Raw genomic sequence first — 15,100 nt, forward strand, 5'->3', positions numbered from 1 at the left:
CAAAAATTCAAGATAATTGTGGTTAATTTCATATGCCCAAGAAAATTGAAAGTTAAGAGGGGAACATGTTTTCTCTGCTGCTGCTGCTAGTTCCTGGCGTTCAATGTGGGACAAATCAGTGGGGGAGGAACCCTCTCTGGCATCCGGGGCAGCACAGCCCGTATGGACCGCGCATGTGTAGCATCCCGTGTGTGCGCACTCCATACAAAATTTGACTTGGCAGGTGGCCTGAACCCATAATTGTGATTTAGCTCTCCCATAAAAAAATAGGGGTGGGGAACAATCAACCTGCGGACCAAATTTGACCAGCCACATAGCCACTTTCCCCAAACCATCTCTGCCCCATACCTAATATATGCAACATCAGGTGTGGGGCAGGTAGCGACATGTCTGGATCAACTGTACAACCAAGTTCTCCATGGAGAACTTGATCATTCAGTTAATTCCTGCAGAAAGCTGGGGAAGTGATGCTTGAGGACAGGGCATGCAAAGCACTTTGCACAGCACTTCCCAAACGCCTGAAAGCTGTTGTCAGGAATTTGGGAAGTGCTGCACATAGTGATTTGCAAGCCCTGCCATTTGCAAGTCAGCTAGCTCCCAAGCACCAAGCAAAGGCCTGGCAAAGTCCCTTGTACTTTGGTTCCAAGCACTTGAAAAATAACTGGTTGTTGGGCACTCGGGAAGCACTGAACCAAGGGACTTTGACAAGTGGTGGGACAGTCTACCTGTCCATTAAAGGTAAAGGTAAAGGTAAAGGTAAAGGTACCCCTGACCATTAGGTCCAGTTGTGACCGACTCTGGGGTTGCAGCGCTCATCTCATTTTATTGGCCAAGGGAGCCGGCGTACAGCTTCCAGGTCATGTGGCCAACATGACTAAGCCGCTTCTGGCGAACCAAAGCAGTGCATGGAAACACCGTTTACCTTCCCGCCGGAGTGGTACCTATTTATCTACTTGCACTTTGATGTGCTTTTGAACTGCTAGGTTGGCAGCAGACCTGTCCATTACCTGATATCACAATGATGCCCAGTGCCTGGCAAGCAGTCCTGCCCACTTGTCAAAGTTGGCCCATGAGGGTGGGGACAGATAGGGATCTGGCCCAGCAGGCCACAAAGATTCCCCACCTGTGCTGTACAGCATAAGACAAACCTTGGTTACAGCTTGTGTTTTATGTGGGGAGATATAAACCACCAGACCCTCCAAGTGCCCCTATTTTCCATTCCTGGATTTACAGAAGCTGACCCAGTTTCTGATTTGACCCTGGAATGTCCCACTTTTCCTTAGAGCGTCCCTATTTTCATCGGAGAAATGTTGGAGGGTATGGAGTAATCTGACCCCTGAGCCATCTGAAGGCAGCCCTGTATAGGGAATTTTTTTAATGTTTAATGTTTTATTATGTTTTTATATATGTTGGAAGCCACCCAGAGTGGCTGGGGCAACCCAGTCAAGTGGGAGGGGTATAAATGGTATTATTATTATTATTATTATTATTATTATTATTATTGAATAGGATGTCCCTGTTTTCATTGGAGAAATGTTGGAGGGTATGAACCACAAGCCTGGTTTCTGAGTAGATGCTAAGCTTAGTATAATAGCAGAATGGGAAGGAACAAAATGGTTGCAGTCTCCCCTCTGGAAGCCCATACATTTGCTTGTTTGCACTAAGACATGGTTTGGCTTAGTGTTACCTGCAAGCTGGGCCTCTGTGATGTGTAAATAACAAATACCTAATCAAACCTACATGTTTACAACAGGTTGAGCAGACCACAAAGCTTCTAAAAGCTGCCCTTTAACAGAAATTGGATGTTTGCCAGCAAAGCACTCAGTGGATAAGTCTCATAAGAGACATCAATTATTTTGAAGAGTAGTACTTCTAAACTGATAATTTCAGCTGTACTGCTGTCTGTCTGAGCTTTTCTACCTTCATCTAGCATTTTTGATGCCTTTTTTGCTCACACTCCGAATGGATGGCTTATCATCCATTGATTATAATATAATATTGAATATCATCCAATGATTATATTGTTCCACTGTTAGTGGGGTATATAAGGTGTTGGGGTATGACAAACCTAGACAGCATCTTAAAAAGTAGAGACATCACCTTGCCAACAAAGGTCCATATAGTTAAAGCTATGGTTTTCCCAGTAGTGATGTATGGAAGTGAGAGCTGGACCCTAAAGAAGGCTGATCGCCGAAGAATTGATGCTTTTGAATTATGGTGCTGGAGGAGACTCTTGAGAGTCCCATGGACTGCAAGAAGATCAAACCTCTCCATTCTTAAGGAAATCAGCCCTGAGTGCTTACTGGAAGGACAGATTGTGGAAGGACAGACCACGCAGACCTAGTGGTGGGAGGAAAAAATCCTTAAATAAAAGACACGGGGGAATGATTAATGGACTTCAATGTTTGTACACTAATGCGCAAAGCATGGGAAATAAACAAGATGAGCTTGAGCTCTTGGTACAGCAAACTAAATATGACATAATAGGCATCACTGAAACCTGGTGGGATAAGTCCCACGATTGGAATGTAATAATGGAGGGATACAATCTATTTCAGAGAAACAGACCAGACTAGAAAGGAGGAGGAGTGGCGTTATATGTCAGGGATGTGTATACCTGTGAAGAGATCCAAGATTTAGAACCTCAAAGCCAAAGTGAGAGCATTTGGGTCAAAATTAAGGGAGAGAAGAATAACAGGGACCTCATTGTGGGAGTTTACTATAGATCCCCAAGCCAAACGGAGAACATAGATGATGCCTTCCTGGAACAGATGGCCAAGCATGCAAAAGGAAGGGAGATAGTAATAATGGGGGACTTCAATTACCCGGATATTTGTTGGATGTCAAACTCAGCCAAGAGCATAAGGTCAAACAGATTCCTCACTGGCCTTGCAGACAACTTCATTGTCCAGAAAGTGGGAGAAGCAACAAGAGGAACAGCCATTTTAGATCTGGTCCTAACCAATGTTGATGACCTGGTTAGTGGGGTAGAAGTGGAAGGATCATTAGGCGTGAGTGATCATGCTCTTCTGAAGTTTACTATACAGCGGAAAGGAGCAGCCAAGCATACTAGGACTCAATTTCTTGACTTTAAGAAAGCCGACTTCATAAAACTTAGGGAAGTGCTGGGTGAGATCCCATGGACAGTAATACTAAAAGGAAAGGGAGTTCATGATGGCTGGGAGTTTGTTAAGAGGGAGATAGTAAAAGCACAACTTCAGGCAATACCAATGAGATGGAAACATGGAAGGTGCCTAAAGAAGCCAGGGTGGCTATCTAAAGAACTTTTAACTGAGTTAAGATTAAAAAAGGATGTGTACAAAAAATGGAAAAGGGGGGAAACCACCAAAGAGGAATTCAAACAAATAGCCAGCACGTGTAGACACAAAGTCAGAAAAGCTAAAGCACAGAATGAACTCAGGCTTGCTAGAGAGGTTAAAAGCAACAAAAAAGGCTTTTATGGGTATGTTCGTAGCAAAAGGAAGAACAAAGAAACAGTGGGGTCACTCAGAGGAGAAGATGGTGAAATGCAAACAAGGGACACAGAAAGGGCTGAACTCCTCAATGCCTTCTTTGCCTCAGTCTTCTCTGATAAAGAAAACAATGCCCGACCTGAAGAATTTGGAGCAAATGATTCAGCAGATAAAACACAGCCCATAATAACTAAGGAGATAGTACAAGAATACTTGGCTAGTTTAGATGTATTCAAGTCTCCAGGGCCAGATGAACTGCATCCAAGAGTATTAAAAGAACTGGCAGATGTGATCTCAGAACCACTGGCTGTCATCTTTGAGAATTCCTGGAGAACAGGCGAAGTCCCAGCAGACTGGAGGAGGGCAAATGTTGTCCCTATTTTCAAAAAGGGGAAAAGAGAGGACCCAAATAATTACCGCCCAATCAGTCTGACATCAATACCAGGGAAGATTCTGGAGCAGATCATTAAGCAAACAGTCTGTGAGCACCTAGAAAGGAATGCTGTGATCACCAATAGTCAGCATGGATTTCTGAAAAATAAGTCATGTCAGACTAACCTGATCTTGTTTTTTGACAGAATTACAAGCCTGGTAGAAGAAGGGAACGCAGTGGATGTAGCCTACCTTGATTTCAGCAAGGCATTTGACAAGGTGCCCCATGATATTCTTGTAAAGAAGCTGGTAAAATGCGGTCTTGACTATGCTACCACTCAGTGGATTTGTAACTGGCTGACTGACCGAACCCAAAGGGTGCTCATCAATGGTTCCTCTTCATCCTGGAGAACAGTGACTAGTGGGGTGCCACAGGGTTCTGTCTTGGGCCCGGTCTTATTCAACATCTTTATCAACGACTTGGATGATGACTCAAGGGCATCCTGATCAAATTTGCAGATGACACCAAACTGGGAGGGGTGGCTAACACCCCAGAGGACAGGATCACACTTCAAAATGACCTTGACAGATTAGAGAACTGGGCCAAAACAAACAAGATGAATTTTAACAGGGAGAAATGTAAAGTATTGCACTTGGGCAAAAAAAATGAGAGGCACAAATACAAGATGGGTGACACCTGGCTTGAGAGCAGTACATGTGAAAAGGATCTAGGAGTCTTGGTTGACCACAAACTTGACATGAGCCAACAGTGTGACGCGGCAGCTAAAAAAGCCAATGCAATTCTGGGCTGCATCAATAGGAGTATAGCATCTAGATCAAGGGAAGTAATAGTGCCACTGTATTCTGCTCTGGTCAGACCTCACTGGTCAGACCTCCAGTTCTGGGCACTACAGTTCAAGAAGGACACTGACAAACTGGAATGTGTCCAGAGGAGGGCAACCAAAATGGTCAAAGGCCTGGAAAAGATGCCTTATGAGGAACGGCTAAGGGAGCTGGGCATGTTTAGCCTGGAGAAGAGGAGGTTAAGGGGTGATGCCCTGTTCAAACATATAAAAGGATGTCACATAGAGGAGGGAGAAAGGTTGTTTTCTGCTGCTCCAGAGAAGCGGACATGGAGCAATGGATCCAAACTACAAGAAAGAAGATTCCACCTAAACATTAGGAAGAACTTCCTGACAGTAAGAGCTGTTCGACAGTGGGATTTGCTGCCGAGGAGTGTGGTGGAGTCTCCTTCTTTGGAGGTCTTTAAGCAGAGGCTTGACAACCATATGTTAGGAGTGCTCTGATGGTGTTTCCTGCTTGGCAGGGGGTTGGACTCGATGGCCCTTGTGGTCTCTTCCAACTCTATGATTCTATGATTCTATGAGATCGTGAAGCTGAGGCTCCAATACTTTGGCCACCTCATGAGAAGAGAAGACTCCCTGGAAAAGACCCTGATGTTGGGAAAGATGGAGGGCACAAGGAGAAGGGGACGACAGAGGACGAGATGGTTGGATGGTGTTCTCGAAGCTACCAGCATGAGTTTGACCAAACTGCAGCAGGCACTGGAGGACAGAAGTGCCTGGCATGCTCTGGTCCATGGGGTCACAAAGAGTCAGACACGACTAAACAACTAAACAACAACAACAAAAAATAAGGTTCCAGTTACAGATAGGTAGCCGTGTTGGTCTGCCATAGTCAAGACAAAATAAAAAAATTCCTTCCAGTAGCACCTTCAAGACCAACTAAGTTAGTTCTAGGTATGAGCTTTCGTGTGAAGAAGTGTGCATGCACACGAAAGCTCATACCTAGAACTAACTTAGTTGGTCTTGAAGGTGCTACTGGAAAAAATAAGGTGTTGGGGGAGGGATAGTACCTTTGGTGGGGTACACATTGTGCTCCTTCTTGGGTAGTTTGCCCACCTTGGGTCCTCATCTTGCACTCAGCTCTCACCTATAGCCCCTAAAAATTGTCAGCCACACCCTGGAAGCAGCTTCATCTGACTGGCTAAACCAGGTGCGGCTAGCCGATGGGTCTCAAATCCTCTGGAGCTTACCTGCGAAGATAGGCTCCAGAGGATTGAGCGGATGAAACCAACAATGGGTCCAACGGTCAAGAAGGCACTTTCTGCACATGCTGTAAAGGGAAATAAGGGGGAGATGGGGCTCGCTCCTTTGAGGAGAAGGAAAGCTCTGATCCTAAACCTTTGCTGCCTTGCTGAATATCTGTGGGAGAAGAAAAGTCTAAAGAGTAATCCCTACACAAATACAAAATGGAGTCCCTAAGACGGTTGGATGACACCTTGTATACAGAGCTGCCTTTCCCATAGGGCTTAGTGGTGCGTTGCTTCAGGGCGCCGGCCTCTCAGGAGCACCCCAGCGAGTGGGGGAGCTGTGCGGCTTTGCCAGCGGCCTCCCCTTCCCCTGCACACCCACCAGCTGTGCCCCACCAACCATATGGCTGGCAGGTGCACAACTTCCCTCCCAAGCCTCTGTGGGGATTGCTCCCCCGCAGCGGCATGGGGGAGAGTTGTGCCCCCCAATGGCTGGCAGTGCACAGCTGCGCCCCCCCCCCACTATCTGTGGTAATTTAGGGGCGCTGGGTGGATATTTGCACTCCGGCACCACATCTGCTAAAGACGACCCTGCTTGCATAGCTCCTTCCAGCAGCTCCTGCAGCCAAGCTGGTGCCAAACATACTGTATTGCTCAGCTTTCCTTTGGACCACATCAGTGAGGCTGAGGGGCGAAGGGTCTTGTCACGTAGGCAAGGTGACCTCCATACAAATTGCCCTGTCTTGCGCCCTGTGGATGTCACACTGTAGTTTGACTTCACCCTTGGAGGCCATTCCATTGATCAGTCAGTACATTTCCCCCTAAATTTTAGGCTTTTTGATAGAACTTCTGACCACTTCTATAATCCTGCTTATATCAGTGGGATTCCAGCAATATAAATGAGCAGTTAGTCATCTCAGTCATTGTATTAACCACTTAACTAGCAATCATCAGGTAGGACCACTTATACTTTAAATTATTTTCACTGTATGCACTTACATAAGGCGTAAGAACTTCTACATTAGCATATAAAATCATGTCTCAGAATGTGGATGAATCCAAAGCAGTTACCATGGGGGTTCCTTCCCCTTTGTGTTATATTCATCCTCTGTTTAAGATGCTAATTAAAAATCTGTCTTTGCAGCAGAGGATGAGGAAACCATAATGTTCAAGCCATGCATGTCATGAAAAGCACGCATCGTTTATATTTTAAATGATTGGCTTTTTTCTTCCATTACCAAAAAGGGATCACAAAAGTCTTGTAATATGTCATCTAAAACATATGCTCCACTGGCAGGATTACTAGTAAGAAAGATATTTATTCCCCTCCACAATTAGTAGTGACGGTGCTGTCAAATGCCCTTGAGCTCTACTGAGCATGCTCACTTTTTCTGGTCTGTTCATTGCATTTGATTCTTTAGCTGTAGCCTCTCTCTCCCCTTCACTGCCTTTATGTACAGACAGAAGAGACGGTAACCAAAAGAGAATCTACATTATTCCTCCTGCACACTCCATAAACTGACAACATTTGGGTCTGTGTTTCTGGATTCACAGGTAGCTATTCTAAATTCTCTGTTTTCTTCAAATTTAAAAGACAGGAATGGATACACTATCGGATGCTGGAGAGCATATTTTCTCCCTTTAACATCTCTTGGTATGGTATATTTTTGAGGGATCACTTACTCAGCAGCTTCTAAACAAGAGGTAAATTTTATTTTCTCTTATTTGGTTGTTTTATTGTTTTCTCTTCTTGCATGACATTTCAGCTGTCATTTGGTGTCTGCTTAAGTAAAACCTTGTTTCATTTTAAGTCCTTCGTATTTTTGTAGGCATGTAACTTTAAAGCTGTCATCTCTTCAAACCATGAATGGGAAATACCACAGAGCAACTTTTGAGTGCCGCAGTTTCAACAAAATTTTACTAAGCAGCTGATATTACAGCTAGAAATTATGCCATATATCTTAGAAGGAACACTCTCTCATCTCTGTTTTTGTTGAGAATCCATGCTGCTGAGATCTCTTCAACTGGCACTCACTAGCTCTGAGGGTACCTCATTCCCACCAGGATGAATTCCCACCAGGATGGGATTCATTTTTCAGCATGTCTGCTGTCTAAGAATCTAACAACTTACTGTATTGGATGGGAGACCACATGTTGAGATTTCTGCATTGCAGGGGGGTGGACTAGATGATCCTCGGGATCCCTTCCAACTCTACAATTCTATGATCCTATGGTTTTACACAATGCTTTTTTTCTTAAAAAAAAATATATGTTTAGGGGTGCTCTCGTTTTGCCTCAAGAAAACCACCATTTTATAGTTCAAATCTGGAAAAATAAATACAGTAAATGGACAAAAGTACAAAGAATCACAAAATGCTTAGGGGTATGTGTACCCTTACATACCCCCAGAAAAAAAGCACTGGTTTTACATTTTAATTATAAGGCAATGCGTCTTGTGCCATAAAAGTAAACACTATACAGTTGGGGGGGGGGAAGGTTAGAGAATGAGGTGGATGACTTAAGTTCGTTCATGTTTGCATAATAAGAAAGCAATATTAAATTTGTCATTTGAACCATTTCAGCTAGCAGCATCGGTACAATGTTTCGAAAGTTAGCCTTACAAATTTTAGACCTGAGTTTATGAGCTACTGTGCCTGCAGCTAACTAACTAACTAACTAACTAACTAACTGTATGTTCAGGATTAAGCAGGCTGACTTACGCACCCATGCAACAACATAACCTGTAGCGTCACACTATCATTCCAAACTGTTGAAGAACATAACTACTGGTCTGGTAGCACAGGTCAACATGACAACATCAGAAAAAGCTACCATCCCTAAAGTTGTTGCATTGCCCAGAAATATGTAGAGAAGAATAGAACTGGGGGTGACGTGTATGTAGGACATCTTCACCCTAACGGTTTTTAACCACTACAGAGACAGCTATGTTAGCAAAGCCATATTTCATACATTTGAGTGCTGTTGATTCAATTTTACATTTCAAACCTGTTTTGGACACATTTGACCCTAAAAAGGTGGCCTAAAAGTGTTAAAATAAACAATGAAAACACTTCATCTGGTATAGCATTACTAAGGAGTATCAACAGCAGTGGAAATAATATTGGAACACAAATACAGCATTCTAGGATGTACCTGCTGGATAACTACATATCACTGCAGCTATATAATGTTAACGTATGCTGCATGACACCCCAGTGTAATTGTGCACAGCTGCTGGGCCAAACTGTGGCATATTCTGTAACAAAGCTGGTTTCTGTATCTAGCCATCACAAGGTCACCTTCTGGGTCAAAATGGAATCTCTCTAAATTTTACTTAAGTGTAAAGAGCCCTTCAGAATGAACCGTTTCTAGAACTGCAATAATAAATTAAAGCTTAGGGAAAATGGTACGGGTATTGCTGGGGAGGTAAACACCAAGCATAAATTGTCTAATAATAGCATGTGCATTAATGATTATTGCACAGCATACTAATCTCATGTCACCACTGGTTTTCTGTAAAGGTTATTTATATTCAATCTGGTGTCTGCTCAAGCAACCCCAGCTTACCTAAGGCATCAATAGAACAGTAATAATTTCTAGATGGTACAAAATTGCAGCCAGACCAGGTTTATCCATGCTGAAATGATTATATTTTGTTTGCTTTTTTCCCCTTTGTGATCTGTCCTAGTTACCTGAGGAAATGGATACTTCACCTTCCAAACAATATCCAGTAAAAAAACGAGTGAAAATTCATCCTAACACAGTGACAGTGAAATATACTTCTCATTATCCACAGCCTGGAGAGGAAGGGTATGAAGAAGCAAATGAAGACATTGAGAGTTTTGTGGAAGATAATCCAAAGAGAAGATTGCTGAGCAATGGCCAGCGGAGAGGAAGATCCTTCTTTGGCACTATTGACATCCCATCTCAGGAACCACAAAAACCAGAAGCTAATAAGAGTGGGCAAGGACAAAGTTTTGTAGACAGAAGCATTTTTCAGTCCAGAAAGACTTGGGCAGTGCTTTTTGGATCTGCTTTGGCCCATGGTTGTGTTGCCCTGATAACTAGACTTGCTTCTGATCGTTCCAAAGTGCCATCTCTAGAACTGATCTTCATTCGTTCTGTTTTACAAGTGTTTTCCGTCTTAGTTGTGTGCTACTACCACGAGGAACCTTTTGGACCGAAAGGATACAGACTGCGGCTGTTCTTTTATGGAGTATGCAACGTTATTTCCATTACCTGTGCTTATACTTCCTTTGCAATAGTACCCCCAAGCAACGGGACTACAATGTGGAGAGCTACCACCACTGTCTTCAGCGCCATCTTGGCATTTTTATTAGTAGATGAGCGAATGGCTTACATTGATGTAATCACTGTACTGAGCAGCATCTTTGGTGTTTGCCTGGTCATGATCCCCAACATTGTTGATGAAGAAGATTCTCTGCTGAATATCTGGAAAGAGGCCTTTGGCTATACCATGACAGTTATGGCAGGTGTAACTACAGCTCTCTCCATGATCGTGTACAGGTCCATTAAGGATAATGTCAGCATGTGGACAGCACTGTTTACCTTTGGTTGGACTGGAACAGTGTGGGGAGCCTCCACCATGTTTTTCCTCCAAGAGCCAATCATTCCACTGGATGGAACAAGCTGGGGCTATCTCATGGGCATCTGCATATGTTCCACAGTGGCTTTTCTGGGTGTCTATTATGCCTTGAACAAATTTCATCCAGCCTTGGTCAGCACAGTGCAGCATCTGGAGATTGTGATAGCTATGATCCTTCAGCTCTTTGTGTTACGCATCTTCCCCAGCATCTATGATATGATTGGGGGAGCAGTTATCATCATTAGTGTCTTTTTCCTTGCATGTTATAAACTGTCTTGGAAGGACTTAAGAAAACAAGATTATGAGGAGATACTAGATTCTTGTATTAAATGACTGCAAAGCTGTATTCGGTTTACTGATATCTACAATTAATATTCATTTGTGTATGTCTTTTGTAGAGTGTTGTTGACAGCATACTGCCATTTCTTGTCTGAATATAAAAGGTTACATCTGCCCTAGTATAGCTCAGTGGAGCTGCACTAGAAATTTCTGTCCTGTGTAGGAGAAATGTTTTAAAATGTTAATGCTGTGAAAATTAGATTTTCTTAACTAGTATATAAGAAGTGCCAATATTCAATATATACAGCTCTATTCTTTAAAATATGTCTCATTAGAGTCTAGCAGGCATAGTCAGACCCTAAGATTTTTATATCAGACTATGATGTTCACCTGTGTAAAGCAACCATTTGTAGGGTCTCAGGCAAGGTAGTCTTCAGAAGAAAATAGCAAACTGAGCCCCTTAGCTTCTCACAACAAATAACCAGATCTTAAATGGAAGTTTTTACAGAGGTTTGTTGTAGTATAGGTTTTGTCATGTTACCTATTCTAGGTTGTTATATGCATATATGGTTCCTACAGATTTCATCTGGCTTGCCAATTTGCATTTCTTGCATTGACTGCAGCTCACTGATGGTGCGTAGCCTGGAATCTGACCTGACAACCTCAACTCACAGCATGCTTGCTGTGGATTCAAGAGCAGAGAGAGTGTGATTGCAGAAAGAAGCACAGCAGGCGAATATGGACACTGAAAGAGCAGAATGATTGCTCATGGAAACAATATATTGTTTGTTTTTAATATGTAATGTTTTATAAATAAGAATTTTAAAATGTATGTAACAATGATAATGATGATGATGACGATGATAATAATAATATACTTGATCTCTGCAGCAATAATTTTATACGACTTATTCCAAGAATCTCTAACTCGGTGCCTGCCCTGCAAAGGTCTTCATTGGCATCCATTGGCAATGTTTAATATTTTTTTTAAGTCAAGTATCTAGCCCTTAAGATATGAAGCAAAATGTGCAGGTATCCTTCTAAGTAATTTATGTAAAATGAGCCAGTATGGCTCACTCTTCAATGTTTTTAGCCAATGGGTGAAGTCAGATATGTGACTGATAAGTAAGTGACACCAGGCAAAGAAATCCCAGGGGTTCTCCCCCATTTCATGCATCTTTCCTGCTTCTGTCTTATTTTCTAGCAGTCCTTGGAATCTGTAGTTTGACCTTCCTGTTTTTCTAGCAGCCAGGACACATCTTTCCTCTGGTGCGCTCACCTGATATCAGGTACTCCCTGGAAGTTATTTTCTGCAAATACTACTGCAGAATAAATGTAAGTGGATTTTAAGTATCCTCTTCCCAAACTGAAAATGTGAATATTTTGCAAAAAGGCTTAGGCATGTGTCTTGCTGTGTTGAAGCTGATGTCCAGGCGCTCATTAAGAATTCACTGTGTAGTTAACCTGCAGCACAATGGCTTGTATGCCTACTTCAGAAGTAAGTCCCTTTGTGTTTAATGGGGCTTACGTCACAGGTTAGTAGATGCAGAACGGCAACTTAGAATTGGGTTTTGGATTGGTATTGGGGGAAATATGGTTTTTGTGCCACAATCAGGACCAGAATGACGTAGTTGACTTCCCATGGTAAGGGGGGGGGGGGGGGAGAAGGAGGGAAGCAGCATCAATGACTGTAATCTCTAATTTTATGTCCAGGCTGGAGAGTGATGACATAGTATACTTCTACGAACCCAGAGTCATTGCTCTACTTGTGCGTATGCAATTTCTGATGCTCTTTCACTGCCAGAAGCTGTGGTTAGGGTGTAGTTAAGGTTAGGGTTTCTTAAGGCTACACTCTTGAATCTTCCAGTTGCGGGAAACAATACAGGTCTCGGGCTCTTAGTTTCTACTTCTAGTTGTCCAGCCCAGTTGATACTGATGTCAGAAGGTTTCCTGATCCTGTTTATAAATCATGTTTTTCAAGGCCGTATTAATCATATCCGGTGCCGTGGTGCAAAGATCCTTCCGGCAGTGCCCCCCCCCCAAGTTGTTGACCTTTTTAAAGAAAGGTTCCCCAGGGTTGTTGACCTTTTTTTTTTTTTTTAGGGAGCTGACACCACACTTACACATTATCTCTAACAAGCCCTAAGAACAAAATCAAATGAAAAGGCAGAAGAAAATCTAATGAAGTCCTCAATTCCAAAGCAAGACTCATTCAAGACTCAGCAGTTCTTCTATTTCATCCTCATGATTCAAATCACCACATATCAAAAAGTTAATGCAATCACCAGTTTGTTGTTCTTTAAATAAATTGATAAAGACACAGAGAATGAAGTTCCCGGCGTGGCGGGAACCGCTGCCTCCTCTCCCAAGCAGGAAGCGAGAGAGCATGGCTGGCCGTAGAAAGAGCTGCCACCCAGGATGCCCTCATAGCTGTTCCTGGTTGGTCCCAGACTCCTGCTGCTGGGCGTCCCTGATGGGCAGGCGCCGTGGCGCAGGACACCACTAACCCTAATAGGTAAGACAGCCCTGATGTTTTTGGACCTAAATTCATTCTCTGTGCTTGACCTTAGCTTGTTGAGCAAGGTTGAAGGTGCAACATAGACTCAGGTGTCTTAGTAAAAGGTTTTACTCTCCTTAGACTTGGGGCCCTTCCATACCTCAGCTTAATGTGGATTGTGAGCCCCATTTGCCTCTTTTATTTCCCTCTTGTCCATGCAGCATTCTCGCCCAATTACTATTGCCCCACATTTTCCATAAATCCAGAGATTATCTATAGGAGTCCAAATCAATTGCACAGAGAACCTCCAGATTTAGGGAGGAGTAAGTGTGTACCTGGAGGAGAATGCTGCAAGGATGAGGGAGAATTAAAGGAGGTGCAAGGAATTCATAATCCACATTGATGAGGTATGGATAGGCCCTCAGATTCTAGCCCCTGGAGATACCCCGTGGAGCACAATACAATATCCTGTTCTCACAGTGGTCAACCAATTGCCTATGGAAAGCCTGTAAACAGGACCTGAGCACAATAACACATCTTGCGCTCCTTGTGCTTCCCAGCAACTGATATTCAGAACTGATGTGCCAGTTCCAATACTGGAGGCAGTAAGCAGCCATCATGACCAGTAGGCATTTATAGCTTTTGCCTCCATGAAATTGTCTAAACACCATTTTAAAGCTATCGAAGTTAGTAACTGTTACTACATCTTGTGGTAGCAAATTCCATTGTTTAACGTATGTGTGTATGAAGAACCACTTCCTTTTGAATCAAAACAAAATAAAAAAATTCCTTCCAGTAGCACCTTAAAGACCAACTAAGTTAGTTCTAGGTATGAGCTTTCGTGTGCATGCACACTTCTTCAGATACACTGAAACAGAAGTCACCAGACCCTTCTAAATAGTGGGAAGGTGGGGAGGGGTATTACTCAGAAGGGTGGTGGGAATGGGTGATTGGCAGATAGCTGTGATGAGCCTGTTGATGACTCTTAACGACTGCAATAGGTCTTACAGGAAAAAGCAAGGGGTGAGAAGGTGAAAAATGGCTTTGTCATGTATAATGAGATAAGAATCCAATGTCTTTGTTAAGACCAGGTCTCTCCATGGTTTTAAGTTTGGTAATAAGTTGCAATTCAGCAGCTTCTCTTTCCAGTCTATTTCTGAAATTCCTTTGTAATAGAACAGCTACTTTGAGATCTTGTATGGAATGTCCTGGGAGATTGAAGTGTTCTCCTACTGGTTTCTCTGTCTTGTGATTCCTGATGTCAGATTTATGTCCGTTTATCCTTTGGCGTAAGGTTTGGCCTGTTTGTCCAATATAGAGAGCTGAAGGACACTGTTGGCATTTGATGGCATACACAATGTTAGACGATGAGCAATTAAATAGTCCCAAGATGGTATGTGCGATGTTGTTGGGGCCAGTAATGGTGTTGTCCGGGTGTATGTGGCAGCAAAGTTGGCATCTGGGTTTATTGCAGGCTCTGGTGCCAGTGTCCGTGTTAAGTCTGGTAGTAGTATTATTGTGGGTTAGGAGTTGTTTAAGATTGGGTGGCTGTCTGTAGGCAATGAAAGGTCTTCCTCCCAGAGCTTGAGAAAGAGAACTGTCATTGTCCAGGAGAGGTTGTAGATCTCTGATGATGCGTTGTACTGTTTTAACTTGGGAGCTGTATGTGATGACTAGAGGTGTTCTGTTATTTTCTTTTTTGGGTCTGTCTTGCAGCAAGTTCTCTCTGGGTATCAGTCTGGCTCTGTTGATCTGTTGTCTAACTTCATCTGCTGGGTATTTTAGTTCTAAAAAGGTTTGCTGTAGATCTCTTAGGTGAG

The 15,100-nt window shown here is 43.1% G+C and overlaps 1 protein-coding gene across 1 annotated transcript; it reads left to right on the forward strand.

The window, feature by feature from the left end:
• The first annotated feature begins 9,547 nt into the window (after nucleotides 1–9,547).
• Nucleotides 9,548–11,687, forward strand: SLC35G2 (solute carrier family 35 member G2). The gene has a single exon (XM_079976913.1). The coding sequence runs from the start codon at nucleotides 9,599–9,601 to the stop codon at nucleotides 10,835–10,837; it is 1,239 nt and encodes a 412-aa protein (XP_079833039.1). The 5' UTR covers nucleotides 9,548–9,598; the 3' UTR covers nucleotides 10,838–11,687.
• The last annotated feature ends 3,413 nt before the right edge of the window (nucleotides 11,688–15,100 follow it).

Source organism: Podarcis cretensis (assembly GCF_951804945.1).
Source record: "Podarcis cretensis genome assembly, chromosome: 5".
Classification (NCBI taxonomy): Eukaryota; Metazoa; Chordata; class Lepidosauria; order Squamata; family Lacertidae; genus Podarcis; species Podarcis cretensis.

What these genes read in the sequence shown, in the direction of transcription:
- SLC35G2 (XM_079976913.1), top strand. Translation starts at nt 9,599, where the DNA reads ATGGATACTTCACCTTCCAAACAATATCCAGTAAAAAAACGAGTGAAA.